Consider the following 21,031-nt stretch of genomic DNA (forward strand, 5'->3'; position numbering starts at 1 on the left):
GGGCTATTTCCCATGCGGCTTTTGCAATCTTTATCTATGTTAATACTTCATTTTGAATGTTGTTGTTTATTACAAAGGGAACATAGTCATTTCTTTTCTTGCTATTTGGTATTGCATCGGTTTCTCGATGCCATTGAGGACATTCGTTTCATCTCTAGTCTTGCGATTTAGCCCATCAAAACATTGCTTTAGCGCTGAAATCGGAAAAGAGAGAAACAAAAAATTCCACGTAAATAGGCGCCCCATCGCTTCGCCCTCAGCTTTATGCATGATACCTAGTAACCCATTACACAAGCAGCGCGGGTGCATTCTGAAACCTTTCCTGCTAATGGGAGCCTTCCGCGTCTGTTTCTTCACCTTGCATGTTTTTTTTTTGTTTTTTTGTTTTTTCCCCGACTATGGCGCGCAGCGTCCATCCCGCTCGAGAAGGCTGCACGCACTCTGCGGTAGACCTGCTCTTCGATTTCGGTGCCGGCGACGGCGCCCGAAACAAACGCCCCTAATGCTCTTAGGCACTCGCAAGAAACAGGATACGGGCTCCTGCCGCAAACGCGTCGGCAGCGTCCCCGCCCGAGGAAACCCTTCCATAATTCGGCCGTAATGGAATCACAAACCCACTGAGTGCTCGCTTCCGCCAACGCCACTGCCGCCGAGGGGGGGAAGGGGAGGGGGAGGGAGCGAGTGGTGGAAGCCCCCCCCCCCCAAATTCGCGCGCGCCTCGCCGTGCGCCTCATGGAACCTGGCACTCGCCAGATATGCAAGTCTTCTTCCCCGACTCGCTCAGCCCCGCCGAGAGAACGGCGCTGAGTGGCGTCCCGCTGTACACAACCTGTTCAGTGGGTCGCGTTATCGCCGGACAGCGTCTCCCGAAAGGGGCCCCGCTGTTCTGCGCCTTTGTTGATGCCCTTGTAGCGGGACCACGCGTGCGCCTTCCATCTCCCCCGCGGGCCCCCAGGGCGGCGGTGGCCTTTTCCGCGGGGCAACGCTGCTCTGCGGGGAAGACGGCTATCGAGCGGCCAAATCGCCTCTTGCACGCAGCCGGCGGGCAGGCCTGCTCAGCGTACAGGCCTCAGTGCGCTCGGAAAGCCCGCTTGCAAGGAAGCAAGAAAGCAAGCGTGGACAGGCGCTTGGCGCGCGCTCACGCCCGTACAGGCGCGCACACCACTCTCTGGGCTGCTGCTGCTGCTTCAGGTCCCCGGAGCGGTGGGTCAGCTCCGACCGGCGGTGAGCGGAGGGCGTCAATCCGGGATCGCAACACTCACTCGTGCCGGCAGGACGATAAATAATTTACGGATTGAGCGTGGGCCCCCGAGCCCGATATTGAATTAAGGGAGGCCAAAAGAGACCCCCTCCTCTTCCTGCCTACCGTGTTATCCCCCTTCCCGGAGAGAGGCAGATAAGGAGGCATCGCGTGGCGGCGCAAGCCTGGGCACTCGGCGCTGGGAGCAGCGACACCTCCCCCTCCGCGACCTCTCGGGGTTTTCGGCGTAAAGTGGCCCGCGTAAAAGCGCCCCTGCACACCTGAAAACGCCGAGGCGTGTTATTTCTGAGCCCGCGGGTTTCGCTGCGTCCCGATTGTCGAAGGCACGCTGAGATGCTTTTGTTGGATGCCATGAGGGCACCCGATGGGGGTGGAAATGGGTTTAAAAGATTGAGAAGCGGCGCCAGTTTTGAAGAACCATCAAAAACTTCTGTTGCATGTCGACCGGACAGCGAAATGACATTCAAGGCGTACTTTCTGATTTCAGTGTTTCATGATTTACCGCAAGAACAACAACAACCAAAGAAAACAGAGGTTACGAATCACGTCGGTGAAAAATGAAAGAGCTGTCTGGTTTCCGGCTGCAGAGCGCGAAGGTGATATTGCAGAACAGCGTCAAACCTTGCGCAAGTCGGCGACTAAATTTGCTCGTTCGCATATGAGCGCGTAGCACAACCTGAATAAAGCGTCGCGCATAACTTTCGCAACTTGGTAACACAGAGCTCTCTATAGTGCGCTGCCAAAAGGGTGTCATATTCCCGGCACGACCGACGTGGAGAATAAGGACGATAGCTTGCTAACAGTGCCAGACTTGAGCGCCGACTGCGTCACTGGAGAAAACACCGACGAGAATTTCGCAGTCATGTGGGTGTTCGTGCATTATAGCTCCTATGCTTTATTATTAAAGTACAACTATAAATCGTTGCCCACGTCTAACAGCCTACCTTCGGGACCTCGTTCTGTGCCATTTATTGCACACGTGACATGTACTGAAGCGCAAATAAACCTAAACCTGAATAATAAAAAGAAAAAAGACGCAGAAGCGACAATTAGCCTCGCGAGTTCAGACGAAGAGTGCAGCACGAAGACAGAGAAGCCTAGACTTTTCTTTTTTTCTAGAAGAAAAGTGAGGGGAAAGGAGGGAAGGGCTCTGGCCTGCCCAAATCCTCCCAACCCCATTTACAGGGAGCAAAGGGGAGCTGTATTTGAAACGGCGTTCTGGTGTTCAGAAGTGCCGAGAAATTCCACTATATATAGCTAAATAAAATAGTAAACCAGCGATCCTGCTTCCCCCACCATTCCGCAAACGGTCCTTACGTAAAAGGCGGAACTGTACGGTACGGTATGGTACGGTACGGTATGGTACGGTATGGTATGATATTTGGCGTTTAACATCTCGAATCCGCTCTGCGCTACGGCGTCTCGAAAACGCCGAAGCGCACAGCTCCGGATTAAATGCGACCGGTTGAGGTTCCACTGACATCGCACAGCACAGAGCCGTTTTCGCATTTCGCCTGCACTGAAACCATGCTTTCTCTGCTGGGGTTCGATCCCGCAACCTCGGGGTCTGCAGCCGGACGACATAGCCGCTGAGCCACGGCGGCGGGTAGAAAAACATGCTCGCTAGACTAGCGCTATTCCTTGCGGCAAGCATCCGCGTGACCAACGTAGAGCGACAATTCGCACTCGAGATCATTCATACAGGAGAAAAGATCATACGGTGTTTTGAACCTGCGTGGCATCACAATGCAAGTGTGCATTTATAACAAGCGCATGATGCGCTATCAGTAATGAAAAAAAAATCAACACTCAGTAGAGTCAGTACATCAATATGCTTTCTGTACAAACTGCTCGGTCGCTGTATAAAGGGGATGTGCAACAAACGCATTCCGCATTCTTTCTTTCTTTCTTTCTTTCTTTCTTTCTTTCTTTCTTTCTTTCTTTCTTTCTTTCTTTCTTTCTTTCTTTCTTTCTTTCTTTCTTTCTTTCTTTCTTTCTTTCTTTCTTTCTTTCTTTCTTTCTTTCTTTCTTTCCTTCTTTCTTTCTTTCTTCCTTTCTTTCTCTCTTTCTTTCTTTCTCTCTTTCTTTCTTTCTTTCTTTCTTTCCCCCTCGTTAGTGGCCAACTTTAGGCGTAACCAACAGACGCAGCGCGATTTCGCGCAAACTTCGTCGACGCGCATCGCTCTGAACGCAGCGAGAAGAGGCAAAGCGTGAAGACACGTAGCCCGATTTATGCCCGCCTTGTCGTGCGCGGCACACACACACACAAAAAAGAAAACTGAGGAGCGAAACAAAACAAGCTACGCAGTTCGAGCGGCGCAAACTCCGGAACGCCGAAAATCTCTCTAATACTGCGTCCTTTAGCGACCGAATATCTGTTTCGAAAAGGCGACAGCGATCGATACGCTAGGGTGGGCGACCAATCAGGCTGCTCTGTGGCGTCCCTCCTTGGCTTCCTTCCCGCTGAGCTGTCTTCTCTTCATTTTTGCCTTGCACGCGTGCTAGTCTCGGTGAGAGCACAGCGGCGAACGGAGCGGCTGTCTTTGCCCTTCTTCCGGGCACCGCGGTTGCCCTGTGTGGCGAACATCTCGATGCGCCAGTTTGCCGGCTCTCAGCAAGCAGAACAAGATCACTCTCTATACCAATCGGCTTCGCGCCGACTCCCTTCACATGGGCACTGGCGAAGGAATCAAAGCAGCGAGGTGAAGCCATGAGGAAGGAAGCGCTATCGAAAATGTGTGCACACCGATTGCAGTTTCTTTTCCTCTTTTTTTTTTTTTACTTCCTATGCTGAGAGTGGGAATGCACAGGGCCCATACTTGGCTGTCCTCTTGCTTACAAAAATATCTTTATCCTACCTGAAAATTGCGCGCGTCGAAACCCACTCTCTCAGTTTTTCGTCCTAAACCGGCAGAATGAAATACGAACAGGTTCATGCGGGGAAGTCCCCTTGTGGCAGAGCGTTGCCAACGCGGGAGGGAGACCAGAGGCGGCGGAAAGCAGCAACCTTTAGTAGACGAAACGCAGCTATAGCGTAGCCATCGCGGTTAGCAAAACTTCGAACGAGGACTGCATATTTCGTGGCTCTGGTGCAACGTTGCGGCGGGAACGCTCGATCGTTTAGTAATGTGCCAGCCTATAGGTCTTAATAGGTTCGTTTCGACTGCCAGTGAGACCAAAGCCCACATGAAAAAAAAAAAAGAGGAATGAATGAGGACAAGAAACGCAGTTAATGTCTGACCGACCTTGTATCAGCACTGCGCTGTCTTCATTCCATCTCTTTACTTTTTTTTCTTCGTTTTTCATGATTTTCACGTCTCACGTACGGTAAATTATTAGAATGACAAAAGACACAAGCAAGTAGACGTTACCTTCATTAATTTCTACTGAATTATGAATGTTCATTTCTACTGAATTATGAATGAGCGCGGATAATCGCACTCGCATGGCTTTTTAGACAAGGCTCAGAGGCCGTTAGCAAGAAGCTAAGGTGCACGCAGAAGTGGGGATTGAAAGTGCGGTGTACCGTTAAGTAGAACGGCGTTACCCGGAGGGGACCAGTGGCACCCATGTCGGGGCACTTCCAGTCCGATGAAGAAAAAGGCTTCTGAGGGCGGCGCCGCGCTCTTTTTTCGGGCCGCATCGTTTTCTTGGCCGCCTTGGCAGCGTCGGCGTCGGCTGCAAGGAAAGGAAAGGAGGGGGGGGGGGGGGGGTGCGGGCGGGGGCGTCTGTAGAGCAGGGCTTGCCTCTCTTCCTGCACGGAGGAGGCCGTGATGGAACGCCGGGAAGGAAGCGAATTCTCCATGTCGCCAGGCAGAGAAGTGTGATAAAGCTCCATGCCGTACCCTCCTCAGCTTCTTCCCCTATTTCATCCTCGTGCACTTATTTTTTTTTCTCTCTCTCTCTTTCCACGACATCCTCGCTACCGTTACTCTGGCCAGAGAGCGCCTTTGCCTCCATTTTCTTATTCTTCTCGCTAGCCTTGCTTTTCCTTTCGCCTTTACTGTTTTTTTTATTTCCTCCAAGTCAATCCCGAGACGCCACGGTGCCCTTGCATGCGTGTCGCATCCAGCTTCCTATACACGGTTTGACGCTTTGGGCGCGTATTTCCTGTAAACACGCAATCAGAAGCTTTTATTTGCGTGTAACTCAGAAACCACTCCAGAGTGGCATCGGTGACGGCAACAGCCGGAGCTTTGACGGGGCGATGGGCATGTTAGAACCGCCGTATCCTTGCGGTGTGTAGGCATAAGTTAACGATTCATGGCACATGCTTGATCGTACCTACGAAGTCAAAAATAAGGTGTTTCCTGGCGTTTAAATTATCTCGCTCTTCTCTCCATTTTTATAGCCTTAGATCTTGGCGTAACTGTCAGCTCCGCCGCAAAGCATAGCAAAAATGGAGCAAAAAGAAAAAAATAAGAAGCATGTAGAGGCATCTCGCGACCTCGGACTCGTTTCTTCCATGTTCGCGCTTGCATGTTAAAATAAAAGATATCGGTGCACAGCAATTTCGATGGGTGGTTTCTAATTGCACAAGTCTCTATCGGACCCGCTTCTTCAATTAGTATGTGCAGCAAGCAACCAGACGGAGAGCATAGCACACGCCCTTTTCGCTTTTAAATTTCTGCGTAAGGCACACAGCCAAAAAGTTGTCTTCCCCTGGTTCTCTACACTCCATCCCCCCCCCCCCCCCCCCCCCCCCCTCTGCCCGTCTGCAATGGAAAGCAACGCCCGACGCCTCCCCGCACATCCCACTGAGTTCTGCGCAGCGCGTAGAACGCATCGTGCACGACGCCGTACCGACGGCCGTTCCTCGGTCGCCCTCTCCGCCAGAATCGGCGCATTGTTCTCGCCGCCCCTTCAGTTGCGTGCCCAGGGTTGCTCGCGCCGATCAGCGGGACCGCGGCGTATGTGGGACAGGCGGCGGGAAAATTGTTTTTGCCACGCCTCCCTCGTTTCCCGCCGAGCGTCTCGGAGGGGTCGGTTACAAAAGGCGAGAGATCAATGCCAGTTCAATCGCTCCCGCTCCCGCGGCTGCGCCGTTTGCTGTCTGGTCCCTACGACGATTTCCGGTTCCGGTTAGCGTCGGAACCGTTCTCGCGCCTCTCTCCCTCCCGTTCGCATAGTTCCCGCGATCGTGCTGCAAGCAGACTGACTTTGCAACGGCGGCCGCCGGCGTCGCAGTCGTCATCGCCTGTTGCCTCCCGCCGCGTCTTGGCCGTGGCGATAGTCTCACGTGGCTTTTGGCTCATCGCTGGCGCAGCGAGAGTCGTTAGGGGACGCACGGCGGTGCGCGTGGGTGTGTGCCGGCGAGCGGGGAAGGTCGTTTAATGCGCGGACGACGGTGACGTGCATGAACCGTACTTGAACAACGCTGAATGCTGCAGATCAGGGCCTCGGGGTTTAGCCCGGATTGATGCGTACCACGAAAACCGAGCTCTGCCCCGTCCATCTTCGTGTTGGAACTTGACCGGCCTCGAGTCATGACAGGACTGATTATCTGAACCGCCTACATTACGTCGAGTTCCAGGAGGCTTGAAGGTTTCCACACCTGCTATGTTAAATAAGAACTTGTTTTTTATTTGTTTGTTTGTCTGTTTGTCTAACGGAGTGTCTCCGTGCAGTGGATAGAGATGAAGGCAGGATGGCTGGCAGGGACTCTGCGCCACTACAGTTCAAGGCAACAAGCCGTTCACATAAGACTAATATTCAACACCAACTAAAAAGTGACGTACTATATGAAAAACAGATCCATGAGACATTACCAGAGTTTCAGCGTGATGAACGAAAAACATAATTAACTTTGACAAACAGCAAATACGATAACTACAAAATTGACGTATAAGAAATGAAGAGATAAAGATTAACACCATCCCTGCTCCGAATGGAAGTACCGTATGCATTTGGCACACATGCTAAATAAGAGCACTATAGCAGAAAGAACAAAGGTATCCGACTCTGATTCAACATAAAAGTGACCGTGTTTGAAAATTTAGTTAATAAATGAGAGGCATGCAATACATGGGACAGGTTAAGTAATGTATTTGCGCGAATGCACCCAAGTCATGTAACTGTCCACTAATAACATACTGTCCGTTAATTTTTTAACCGCAAGTTCGGTTCAGGTAGCATCTTTCGCCCAAGCACCTGAAAATAAGAAAAGAAACATTTAACGAAAACCGCAGCTAACTGTCAACTTCAACGCAGAAACGGGGATCCCAAGTTTCTGTCGTCTGTTATCGTGACTCAACACGACCTGGGGATGTAGAGCACGTTTAACGCACCATGGACCCAGCCAGTTAGTTCATACCAGATTATTGATCTAGCTTTCTGTGCAGGATAACATTGGTGCATATGTGGCCGCAATTTTTTTGTGAAGGAATACATAAAAAGAAAAATATACAGTACACCGCTGCTTAGATTGCATTGCTTAAGTATTTTGTGCTGATAAATTTGGAAACTATTGAAAACACTGAAAGTAAATGTCTAAAGTTGAAACTTGCGAAAACGATCGGTTAAGGTGACGACCAGCTGATTACTGTGACCTGATTTTCACGAAATAAATAGGAAAGTAAAATTAACTGCAAGGCTCTATCGGCCTCCGAGCACATGAAGCTCAGATTTTGCGTTCATCTAACCCGGATCACACACGAAAAGGCTGCAACAGTAAAGAAGGCTGTGGCGGTGCGTGTTGCTACTGGTGCTATCATTCGGTTCACCTCTTAATCTCAGCTTGTTCCCTCTTTAATGATAACACTCAAATATGTTGTTTACACTCATGAGGGCGCCGCAAAAGCACCGATCTGCGCAACTTGGGATCCCCAAGGTGTCAGGACAGTCGACACAAATTCGTACGGCCTCGTCGAACAAACGAGGCCAAACAACCCTGGCGCGTTTCATCTCGGCCCATTGAATTCGCGGGCGAAACATTCCCATCTCCAACAGGCCATAGAGAGCGTTCGACGCGCGCGCTGCTGAAGCGGGACGCTAACGAAAGCGGGCGTTATCGCCTCGCTTCCCTGTCAGCCGGCTAGGGTCGTCTGCTTCCCCTCTCTCTCAACCCGAACGCTCCTCGTCGTACAAGCTCTCTCTCTCTCTCTCTCTCACACACACACGCACGCACGCACGCGCAGCCCAACGCGGCGCAATCAGTGCAAGCCTCGCATACGTCAAGCGGATGCTCGCGCGTGCCGGGCGGCCCGCGGGCGTCAGCGCGGCAGCGGGCGATCGCTTCGCATTACCCTTCCGCGAAGACGGGCTCGTAGCCACGCCGCTGCCGCCAATTGTCTTTCTCACTCAATTTCGCCAAAGTGACGCCGCGGAAGATCACCGCGAGCCTGCCAGTGCGTGCGTGCGCAGCACAAAGCACACACTGCCGCCGGGCCACTGCTGGCTGCTGTCTAATTTACGGCGCGCCCCGATCTGCGCCCTCGGCGCGGCCCTGCTCTGCGTGTGCAGGGGCGATCGGCCGCGCCTGCTCGGCTGCGTTCGCGTATATGTATATATATCTGCCGCCACCACGAGCCCGCGAGGAATCGGCAAGAGAGAAAAGCGCGTCAAAAGGCACAGCGTGGATCGTTTTCATGCGTCACGCCTCTTTAGAAAATGAAAGCGTGCCTGGCGCCCCCCCCCCCCCCCCCCCTTACCGTTTCTCTCCCTTGGGGCAACACCCCTCCCCCCCAACTAACGCAGGCTCTACCGGCGCGCCCTGCTCGCGTATGTGTCCCGGCAACACACCGGCGGCAGCGTCGCCCTGTACGCTTGCAACGCGATAGCGGCCGCAGCAGCAACAGCGGCAGCAGCTCCCATGCCCTAATGCTCGGTCACTTCGCGGACGGACACTCCGCAGGCCACGGGGCGGCCAGGCGCACCGGTGCGCCGGTTCCGTTTCTCCTCCTGGAAGTGCCTTTAGGATCCGGGGCGATTATCATTCGGATCTCTCTTGCGGAATCCTATACACTGTACCCAGAGCTTCGTATAACGAGCGCTGCAGAACAAGCGCAAGCATAACCGAAGCTTTTCTTGGTCCGTTTGATGAATCGCAAGATACAGAAAGAAGCACGGACCGTTTCTGTTGAGCAAACTTTACAGTCCCGTAAATAAGTAAAAACTGCTCCGTTTCGATGCCTCCACCAGTACAGAACGATTTCCAGGCCGAGACACTCCACTGCAGATACACTGCCCTTCGGCTGCTACTTTTCCGGGACCAGGGAAATTGTTGTACCGAGAATGTCATTCTTCAAAAGATGTCGCATGTGGCATTAGTATTTAATTTCTCAACATCAATATGAGGCGAGCTTTAGTGGCACCTTATGTAGGCTTTTAGTGTGAGGATTTCCATGCTCAATGCCCCAACATATTTGCTTCCGAGTGTGTACACCCTATGGCTTAAGCGCCAGCAGTGAAGTCTAGCAGCCCCGCAGTCACAGGCGAGGGGCCTAGAAACTTTCGAAGAGTGCCCTGCCTCTCCTTCCCAAAATTTACTGAAAACGTCGGCGACGACAGCCACGATGCGCGAACCTTGGGCGTCGACGTGTTTAACGCGACGACGCGAACGCACCCGAGGTTTCTGTATGCGTAACCAAAAACACCCTCTCTACAGCCGTACAGCGGCTGGCACGCAAACACAGCCTAAAAACCAAAGTGAATGTTCTCTTTCTCACGGAGGGGTGGGAGGTCGAGCCGAGGGAAGGACACCGGCGTTGTTGCGCAAAGCCGTTTTGCCAAACGTTAAACAAAAACGAGGAACAAAGGGACGAACCAAAGGCGGGTAACCAGACTAGCAGCAAACGCGAGCAGCGCTCGCCCGCGCACGATTTCCGGCAGCGGAACGTGAGACGCGCGACGCGGCCGAGCGTGTCCCAGCGCGCAGAAGCCACCGTATGGCTGCTGCTGCTGCTGCCTGTATGCGCTGAGTATCGGCGGCTTGGCCGCTGTCACGTCGGCGAGCGGCCCTGTCCCCCAGGCCGCCACGCCACGGGTTGGCACTCTTCGGCGGCGGTCCACCTTCCACCCCGGGACATACAATGATACAGACCGCGGTGTCGTCGGTCACCGCTCGTTAGGCGCGCCGCCCTGGCTGCTGCTCCGTAGTCGCACTTGAAAGTTCTCCTACCGCGTACGCGTATCACGCGGCTGCAGGGAGCGGTCGTCACTAACAATTTGTTTCTCTGTGCACTAACGAAAAGGGGCCTCAGTGTTCTCTGCCGGCGCGCCGCACAGCACAACACGTGGCAGTCCGCGCATGCCCGACGCACATGTTGGACGACGCGGCGGCGCAGCTCGGTCCGCTGAGTCAGAGCACGCCGCTGAATCACTGGTCGTCGCCGCCGCTCGACGGCCGCTCTGCGCTGCAGCTGGTAATTAATGAATTAATGAAGCAAGCGCGCGTCCTCTCGGTTGGGACTCAGGGTCGTGATTGAATAACCATCCGCTGCGGGGGGACGCTGCTGCCTTTCTCTGTTTCTAGTTCTTCTTTTTTGCTGCAATGTTTTATTTCTCGTCTGCTCCGAAAGCGGCTGAAGCTAAAGGCGTTTACGGTGACTTGCGCCCTCGCATAGCATGTAGTCGTTCAAAAAGTGGACGTCACCGTGCCTGCTCGGGGCCAACAGCCCAATATTTCCCTTCGTGAAGACGCTCTAGTTGCTCTAACAGTTAAGTTTGCTTTGGCTTTGAACGCACAGGCAGTACCTTGCACACCCGCCACAGCTAGTCACTCGCCTACAATAAGACAAATTTAGATTCAGAGCTGACCTTCTGTCTAAAGTGTTCTCTCTGTCAGCGAAGACGTTACGAACGAACGCGTCGATTCAAGCGGCCGGACAAACCGCGCTGCGTCGGAAAGTTCTCCCCTTTGGCGGCTCCTTATACACGGCCGAGGATGGTCGCAGTTCTTGGCTGCACACAGGGCGGGGACTTTAACCGAAGTCAACTGGGGGCCCGAGCTTATGTCCACACTACAGAGCGCAAATAGACACACCGCGTGCAGCCGAGCGCGTCGGCTGGTCTCAAATGGCTGTTTCCTCGTTTCGTTGGGCGCCCGACGTCAACCTTTAAAAACAAGAATAAAAACAAAAAGAAAACGTATGGAGGAAAGGGCAGGGGGGGTGAGGAAGGGAGGGCACGAGAACGGGGCTAAGAAGCGGGCTCTGCGGCTTCGATCGCGCGCTGGCGGCCCAAGAAGCAGTAGAAGAAGCGCTGACGGCGGCACGCGCAAGTCAACAAAGCGCGGCAGCATCCTCGCCAGCGCTGTGGGGCACGGGCCGCGTTCGGCGCGCGGGCATGGGTCGACAAATGCCTCGTGCGACTGAGACAAGGGACGGAACGACGGTCATTAGCTGCCGCGTGGCTCGTCACCGCGCCGCCCGCTACTTTGAGAAATGATGGCGGGGGAAGGACAAAATAAAAGGACCACGGGGGTCATTCTGATGGCGGACTGATAACGACGGCCGAGGGCCCTCTCCGGAGACTCTGCGTTATGAGGGCGTGGGTTTTCATGCGGGGGGCGTGTGGGGAGGGGGAGGCTGCTTGTCGTCCCGGCGACAACTTCCATGTCCACTGCTGTTGAAATCTGCGCGTAACCGTCAGTGAACGTTCCTTGTGGCGTGCAGGCGCGGAAAGGAGCAGACAGAGTATGTGTGCTCTGGAATCATCTTTTGTCGAAATTGTCTGTGACGTAGTTTTTTTCTCATATTTTTTGCGTTTTATTTATGTCACCTTCATGTCAATTCACTGTACGCATGCAGTCAAAGTGGACACTTGCACGCAAATAAAAGACCGCATCTGCAGTATAACTTCTCGTCTCTGTGGTAGACTGAATTATGTCCCGAAGAAAGATTTTGCCTATGCAAAGGAAATACAGAGGACGCGTGGTTATGTTTGTTTCCTCTTTTTGGGGGGTGCCTTTCTTTGTCTTTTTATGTTTTGCATTCCAGTGCTGTGTAAGCAAAATAGCTGGCTACTTTTGTTGCAAGCGCCTTGCATTGAGCTTAGGCGTATAAATATTCACAGTCTCACTAATTGAGGCTGTGAACAGCAGCTGGCCATCTGCGATCAAACAGTATGCATATGTGCGGGATTTATAAGAGCTACAGTGAAATGTTGCACTGCATGTATAAGTAGGGTAGACACATGGTTGTGTAAAATCATGCTATATAGACACAGGCAGCAGTTTCGATTCGGGGATCGCAAGTTTTCCGGAAGCCCTTCATGTGAGCAAGTGCGCGTAGTGCTTGGCTCTCTCTGATGTTTAGGAGATATGCTAGCGCCATTACAGGCACTGGTTTATGTATTTTTTTTTATGCTCATTTCCTGATACGCCCTGATACGCATGTGGCTCTTGGTCGAGGCGAGCCCTCACAAATGTTACAAGAAACGTAATCAACAGCATGAACAGGTCATACAGTGGTAAGAAAAGGTGCAAAAATATACACATGTGTATAGGGATATTACATAATTATATAGCCAACTCAGCCTAGCAAGCGGTACGCCAAATTGACACGTTCTACAACTTCATTGTAGCCGTAAAATTATTAGCCTCCGTTTAAAAGAAGACACACAATACTATCATAAAATCATAACAAACAAAGAGCAGTTCCTGACGGAGCAAGTGATAAGCCTTGACGGAAACGAGATGAGCAGGAAAGTGGTGTCAGTCTCGTTACGCATACACGCGGCATGAACGAATGTATACACCCTATTCGCGTGGCATAGCGCGCAGAAAACTTCATTCTAACAATAAACCAATCAAGAATATGTAGGCATTACGAAATTAGTACCATGTGCCAGGAATAGCAGTTGTACTCGATCGCGTGGCCTTAGGCAGGCAATGGTCCTGCGTAGACAAGCGAAAGCTGTGGCTGTCAACGGCGGTTCGAGTGAGCCTGCCCTTCCTCCCCCGCAGGATCGTGCGCAACAAGGCAGCCGAGAAGGCCAAGCACCACCACGTGTCGTCCAACGGCGGCAGCCCCCAGCCCCAATCGTCGCCCACCTCGGTGATCGCGCACGCGCCAGCCTCGGCGCACGAGTCGAGCGTTTCGGCGGCGGCGGCAGCCCTGCAGAGGCCCTCCTACTCCATCAACGGCATCCTGGGCATCCCCAGTGCCGAGGCGGCCAAGCGCAAGCGCGACGACCAGGTCTCACAAGGTACGTGCTGCATGCAGGCTGTAATCGCGCGCTATATGCCTGTTTTTGAACGGCGATACCGAACAAAAATTGGCTGGGGTTCAACCCGGCTGCACCTAGTTAACAGGGCGGAAGATGGATTAAGCATGGCCAGACACGGTTCGCTGTGGTTTAACTTTATTGCATATCAGTGACTTGACTTTGTTGTCGCTTTATTAAGGAAAAGACTGTCTTGTCCGTGAAGCAGTTCCACGAGCGTCAAGCAATGCTTCGCGCTTTTTATTATCTTATCAGATGAACGCTAAGGCACGTGGTTCAGTGCAACTGCGAGGCGCGCGTTGAATCACATTGTTCAACGTGGTTGCGAAGGCAGCGAACTCCGCCGGCTCCGCGCGCCGCAGCTGCTCCGAGTCACGTGGTATGACGTCACAGCTACACACCCCCGCTCCGCCGCTTGAAGGTCATTCTTCGGAGTAACATGACCTTGAGGTTTTGCATGGGAGGAGCAGAGCTTCTTCTCTAAAAATCCCGGTGCTGACAGCCGCTGGAACAAACAACATGTAGCTCTACGAGGAGGCAAAGAGGAATATATAAGGCTCCTCGACGTCTTCGATGAACGCTCGTGGAAGCCCTGTGGCAGACAAAAGGGGGTCAGCGCTTGAGTAGCACTGTATGTACTCCCGCATGTCGAATCAACGCTGCTAGCTTGTCGTCTTATTTAATGCAGTGTGCACTCGCCCGTGTATACTGAGTACCGGCACAATGCAAGCAAGGAGCCTCTGATCACAACTTCCGAGTAAATTCGCTCCGGGGCAGCAGCTCGCGTGTTTACCCATGGCATATGAAAAGGGCGTTACCACAATCTGCGTGGGCGAAAGACGCTAAGTAGTAACGCTGTGAACGCACCTGAGCGTGTGCTCTTCCACTCTGCTTTCACGAACACGAGACAAAGGCAGCGCATGCGTATCCGTGTCGCAGTTCACCTGAACCCAGCAGCGTACACGACAGCTGTTGTCTCATCACGTGGCGTCCGTACGCCCGTACACACAGGGTGGAAGCCGTGGGCTAGATAGATAATCAACGCCAGCACCCCTGGCCTCGAGCACCACGTGCCACCCCCTCCCCCCTCCGGAGCACCTCCCCTTCTCACTTCCGCTTCCGCTGGCGGAGAAAGCAAGCGGGGGAGGAGGGGGGTAGTCTTCAAAAGTGCCGCCGACCGCGGCTTCCCTTTCGGCAAACGAGAGGGCGACCGCTGGAAGCATTTTCGCGCTGCCGCAGAAGCCCGCCGGCGCTTCCAGTGCATTCTTGGCGCGCACCTCTCGGAGGGGAACGCGCAACGTTGCTAACAAACGAACAACCGAAAACGTCGTCAGCTAAGCAGCAAAGATCCATTTCAGGTGAAAATGGGTCTAAAAGCAGATTTCTCGTCCCGTATGGCTTGTCGCCTTTTCTACACGGGGCAGGAGCCACGAGGAAAATGTTTCCCTTAATATCTGCGCATGCGTTTCAATGGACGACGACCAACACCTATGTTCCGCATCATACGCAAACCGTTGCCCCGACTACACAGTGGACCCACCATGCAAGCACGTAGGCTTTGCACTGATGGGATGCGCAAATAAGTGGCGCGAGCGTGGCGCTGCAAAAGGGGCTGTCACGCTCTCTGGCGTATACATGTATCCCGTTAGAGGAGGTGGCCGGTCGGGAGAGAGCGACCTCGATCGGCCACGTCGAGTGCCGCTATACGGTATTGCGGTCGTTAGCGGCTAAGTGTCGCACAAACACGGCCGACCAATAGCGAGACCACAAATAGCGGGCGAGAGGGACACGCACGAAGCCGCTCGGAGGTGAAGGGGGTTGGGGGGGCCTCCTCGACGATCGGCCGTCCGGTCCGGAAGGAGAAATCTGCCTGGGTCGACGGCGAGCTCATTTTTCTCCGCGCGCAGGCGTCTCCCCCCCTTACAGAGGCGGACGCACTGAGCCACAGCGCCATTTATCGTCGCTCGCTCAAGACGCCTATTAATATACAACGTGGCCGCCGCTCTCCACGGCCACCGGGCAGGCGCTGTCCAAACAAGGGCGCCAGCCTGCCCTCACCCATCCCCGCCCCCGCGCGCCAATAATAAAGTAACGCGTCCGGCCTCGCCGGCACATTCATAGCGCGCTCATTCGTATACGTCAGAAACAGAATATCAAGGAGCACTGCCACGCGCTCGCTCTCTCTATTTCGCTGCCGCTCAGCCTCCTGGCGTTGCAGCGTTTTGCTTTTTCGTCGCTGCGGCCGACCGCCCTACGTTCTCCCCCCACGCTCTCACAACGCGACCCGAGCGCGGGCTGTCTCCGCTTCTGTGCCACTTACGCAAGGGCAGCGCGGCGGGATCGAGTGGCTCTCGCAAAGTGCGCGCCGCTCGGTCGTGTGCCCGGGTTTGGTAATGCGCGGCAATCATGGTACCATGTCCGGCGTGATCGCGCGCAGTCCGCAATTACGGACGACGACTCTCGGGACGAGGGACGTACATGGCGTACACAATGGGGACGCTGCCGGTGCGGCGCTACATGTGTCGACCTTGTTGTTTCGGGGGCTGCGGCGACGCCTGCTCGTCTAATTTCGCGCGGCTGTAGGCTACAGCGACCGTGCGGGCGAACGCGCACAGCATTTTCGATTAGGTGTTTACTTGGTTCTTTTTTTTTATCCTTTCGCCATGGAGCAGCTTCGGGCTCGGGCGTTTCATTTATCATATACCATGCTGCGTGGCGCGACACAAAATCGCAAGCACAGACCGTATTGCCTTGAATCATCGATGAGCCCGGTATTATGTGCCACTTTGCACGTACGGCTTAATGGCGATGTCCAAGTTCATTGGCACTGAGCATGAAAATTACCCCGTCTTCGCCCATTTTCGGCTCACAGGCGTTCTAACCTCATCCGCGCTCACCGCTTCTGAAAGCGAAACTACAGCGGGCACAAATTTTCCACTGTCCCGTTTCGAGAACAGGAATCCTGCGCCCCTTGGCTTCAACACCAAGTTTGTTCGAACACTTCGCCGTCAGCCACCTAGGCGCCTGCTCCACGTCTTCTGGAGTGCAACGGCGTGTGCGCTCCCGTTACCGGGCGAAACCTGAACTATCCTGTGGCTACCACGGTGTGGCTTAAGGTCGGGACGCGGAGGACTCCAAGGTCAGCGAGTAGCTGGAAGCCAGCAGCGGTCAACAGCAGCAGCAGCAGAGACAACAGGGAAGAAGAGCCTCGGTGTCTCGACGACGGGTGACTGGGCCGGGGGGGGCAACCCTTGCTTCGAAGAAGGGGCCGCTTTCCGGCCGACCAGGCGGCGGCGCGAGCGAAGGGCGACGACGCCTATCGCGCGGCCGCATCTCCTGGGGCTCGCGACGCCGCCACTCGGCGCGCGCACAATGGGCCGCCTTGTGGCGCGGCGCTACGGCTGGCCCGGCGGCTTCGCCTTTGAGCGGGCGCCATCTGAGACGGCGACCAGGACGCCGCGGCGGCATCGGCGGCGGGGCCGCAAGACGGGCGACATGTGCGCGCCTCTCTCCTCCGGTGACGAGCTCCAAACACGTGCTGTCCGCTTGTCACGTCCCCGTATCTGCGGCGGCGGCGGCTGTCGCTCCTTCGCCGCCGTCTCCCCGCGCGCGGTCGAAAGGGAACGCCGCCTCCCGCGCTCCTCCTCCGAACGCCGCTGATACCATTTCTGCAGGCAAATGTTAGTGATACTGACCACGTTTGCTCTGGCAGCTTTTTTTCGCCGACAGCCGGTTAATATTTCAGCCGCCCTGATCACGCGATACTCCATTCTCTCTTTCTCCAACCCTCTTGGCTCTCCGCTTTGCGCCCGTCACGTTTTGCAGTCACGGCTCTCTCCGCTGTTGATGCAGGAGCCAGCCGGTAGCTGTCCCAGCGTGGCAGGCGGAAGGCTTCTCGGACGCAGATAATTAACGGCTTCTCTCCGCCGGCAGCAGGTACTTTAAAAATATCCACCGACAGAGATCCGGCCGGGCGACGTTCTTCTCTCGTGGCCTACATGAGCGGATCATTTTTATCAGTCCTGGAGCTTCCTGTATTGCGGCATTTGTCTTCGAGCTTCACCAGCATGGCGTGTTTCAAGTATATACAGCGAGCTCTTATCTGGTTAGCTTTAAAGAGCGTCGCATTCATTCCACGCTTCCTTCGTCGAAACCGAAATCTGCCAGTTTAGCAAACACCAAAGTATTTCTTCACTGCGGTTGCATGACTGCGCCCGAGTTGATACCAGTATTAATCAGTCTCCTGTTCGAAGTATGTACTCCACTAAGCGGAATTTCCTAAACACGATGATGAGATGATTTGCTCTGCGATCTGAAGCAGGGAAAGAATTATGAAAGATTACTAATGTGCAGTCTTTGCCAAATGTAATCAGGCAGCAGGGTTTGCTCCTCAGCCGTATGGTGCAGCCTTTACGCTACGTAAAGGCCAGAAGGTCCCGGAAGAGGAGGTTCGTCTCAGAACCTTACAGAGACTTCGAGCATCAGGCCTGCCTTAAGTGCTCCGCTGCACTGTTGAGAAACAAACCCCGTTGCTTGGTTACTTTTGGCAAGAACGGCAGTAAAGCAGCTTCAGAAGGTAGACTTCCAGGTTTCAGTGAAGTTAGCGGAGACGCCACATGACTATTCTCTCCCTCCTGTCCTTTCTCCCTATCGCTCCCCTATTTCTTTTACACTATCTTTCCCTCTCCTTGTCCTTTTGCTCTCGCTAGCCGCAGCTCAGGTGCTTCAGGTTTCGATAGCAGATGCCGCGGCGGGCAACGTTTCTTTTATTTCCGTTTTTATTTTATTAAATAAATCACTAATAACATTATCTGCCTGCCTGGAAACATTCGTCGAAAGCAATGCGTTATCGCAGGACGACAGAAAGCGCATAACAGGCTGCGAAATTCGGGGTGCGTTTCTCTTCGGCTTTAGTTGCACTCCTGCATCAAAAACAACCCTTCGTTTTGCACGTCGCAAATTGCAATTCCCTCCGATGCTGCAAACTGCGATATTTGCTTAGTTTGTTAACGCGGCTGTTTGTTTCGTTTTGCGTGCCAACTTTCCTGTGGTGGGTATAGTTGGTACCACGTCTTCATAACTTTACCTTTCTAGGCAACGGCTCCATCGAAATTTCTAATGCCTTACTCAACTGGAAAAACGCTCTGCCGTAATTTTTCGTGCCATTTTTTCCCCCACAATTTTGTTTTGCATCCTTCCGCGCGTCGACGGCACGCTTCACCAGGATTCGCTAGCTCGAGATTCATCGCCCCTTATCCAGCATCGAGGCAGCGACCCCGCGGAGTGCAGAGCCCTGGCGCCAAGACGCTTCCCGATCGCCTAGGCCAAAAAGATTGAATCACAGATCCCTGGAGGCGACTTAATCCCGCTCCCGTTTCCTCTCTACGGTCACGACGCGACGGGCGTGTGAGGCGCATCGCCCCGCGTAATCTCCCCTCGACGGTGTTCGAGGGTTGGCGAAGCAGGGTGGCAGGCCGGCGAGACAAAGAAGCGAAGCCCTTGTCGAGCAAAACGACGACGACGCTGTTGTCACGTGACAAATCGGGCGCTGGGGAAAGGAGAACGGGGGCGAGGGGTTCAGAGATTAATCGCGCGAGTCGCTAATTCGACCGCCGCCACCAGCGGCGGATGCAGGAGCAGCCGGTAGCGTCGCAGAGCGGCGGGCGGAGCGCGATAAAGACGAGCCCTCGGCCGACCTCTAAGCCTCCGCGAACAGGCCATTGCGAGCAGCTCAATGGCCACCGCTCCCTCCCTTCTCTTGTGTGTGTGCGTGCATCTGCACGCACTTGGGGCGCTGGAGATTACGCGAGCGCGCCCGCGCGTCGGATGCGGGCCGTGGAAGAGGGGCGTGGTGGCGGTCCCCCTTCGATGAGTGTCGACGGTTGATGCGACTGCAGCGCTATTTTGTGGCCTGACGCGATTTGCGACAGCAACACGAGGGAAGAAGTGAAATGACTCGCCATTATGTGTGCCATTGCGACTGTAGAGCAGCGTAATAATGTTTAATTTAGAAATGAAAGCGTTGGTTTTACAGCACGCACTCAATGATTACTTCCCACCTACGAGTGATGAGCATATTGCTAATCTCTTTCTTTGACACGCATGACACGATGTATTTTCAAGTTCGACGCAGTGGTAAAGCTAAATTCGCCTTTTGAACGTGAATTAAGCGTTCCTTTTAGTATATTGCTCATACCTGCATGTTATTCGTGAGTTCAAACTGCAGTTGACAGTTGACGCTCAACGGAAAACTGTTTGCTGATTGCATTATTATCGATCTTATGGCAGGCGCTCATATGGATACTGTCTCCCCATTTTCAATTATACAAAAATAACAAATTCCATGTTTCATGATGCATTCACAAAGGTGGTCGGCAACCTAGAAAAATGGCAGCAAAACCGCACATTTCGTCATGTCGCCACGATGGGGACGGACAGCGTCTTCATCAGCAATGAAACACGGTTTTATTCATGCGTGTCGAAGAGGCAGCCATTCGAAACATTCAGCTCTGAAGCATCCGTGTTAGGAACATGTCAGCTGAGGACAAAAGTAACCTAAGCATGCACACGAGCCTTCCTCACTTTACGCTTGTAGCCATGGTGTGCTCTTGCACGAACGTATCGGATATGGTGCCGTGCATGAACGTGCCAAGCATCCCAATTTGCGTCGTTGAAATTAGGACGCGGGAGCGTTCTACGTTCCCTTTTGTTTATGGGTAGTGAATTTCGAGCCGCCTGGAACGATGAACGCGCCCCCTGCGTTTCTGATCAGATATTCAGTGCTTGACGCAAAAGGAAGGCGCAGCCGGAGTACCTTACTCGAGCTGGCGCGACCGGCGTTCACATTAGGCAGCGTGCTTCCACCGCGGCTCACATACAGTGCCCGCGCTCGCCATGCGCGGCTCCGCTAATCATCGAAGAGTAATAATGCACGGCCGGAGAAACCCCGAGTATAGGGAGACGCTGCGAAGAACGATGACTGCGCGGGCGCGCTCGTCCGGCGTGCTCAGACAGGCGCGAAATTGGCCCAATTCGAAGCGGCGGGTCGCGTCATAGCGGGGCGATAAGGCCCGAGCGCCGCGTGCGCGTCGATGCTGGCGTCCGCCCTGCTGCTGCTGTTCTGAAGCTGCACGCCGCGGGAGTCGCCGCGCGTGCAATCAAACCTGCTTCGCGCGTGCGCTGCTGTGTCTGGCTGCCGTCACGCTTTCGGCGGGTCGTACCGCGTCCCCTTCTTGCGTATCGGGCCGGGCGTGGGAGAAAGCCGGTGAGGCGTTGCCCCCGTCGCCTTCTGTCCCGCTCAAAGGGGCCGGCGCCAGAGCGCAGTGTCGTCACAACGCCGCAAGCGACCGCGTCAATGTGTGGGGCGTCCCCGTCCCCTTCGCGCGGTCGGCGCAATATCTACTTCGGAGCACACGAGGCAGCAGGCGTCGGGTCAGCAGTCGACGACTCCTTTTCGGCCCTGCGATGTAGAACGGGGGCGGAAAAGGCAGGGGAAGCGGCACAGTACCACGTGCACCCAGTTATCAGGGTTGGCGCTCCAGAGTGAGCAACCCATCTTGCGTAGTTTTGTGGAGGACGTATATCGACGCTGCTTCGTGTGAATCG

The 21,031-nt window shown here is 54.2% G+C and overlaps 1 protein-coding gene across 8 annotated transcripts in view; it reads left to right on the forward strand.

The window, feature by feature from the left end:
- The window catches only part of LOC149352183 (paired box protein Pax-5-like), a 214,924-nt gene that overhangs the window by 159,970 nt on the left and 33,923 nt on the right, over nt 1–21,031 (forward strand). For all 8 annotated transcript variants that reach the window (XM_089581327.1, XM_089581328.1, XM_089581325.1 and 5 more), the window contains one exon: nt 13,167–13,408. In XM_089581327.1, coding sequence (XP_089437453.1) covers nt 13,167–13,408 — 242 coding nt within the window. The remainder of the gene's footprint in view (nt 1–13,166; nt 13,409–21,031) is intronic.

This window comes from Amblyomma mixtum, chromosome 3, assembly GCF_055824585.1.
Source record: "Amblyomma mixtum isolate Tamu chromosome 3, ASM5582458v1, whole genome shotgun sequence".
NCBI lineage: Eukaryota > Metazoa > Arthropoda > Arachnida > Ixodida > Ixodidae > Amblyomma > Amblyomma mixtum.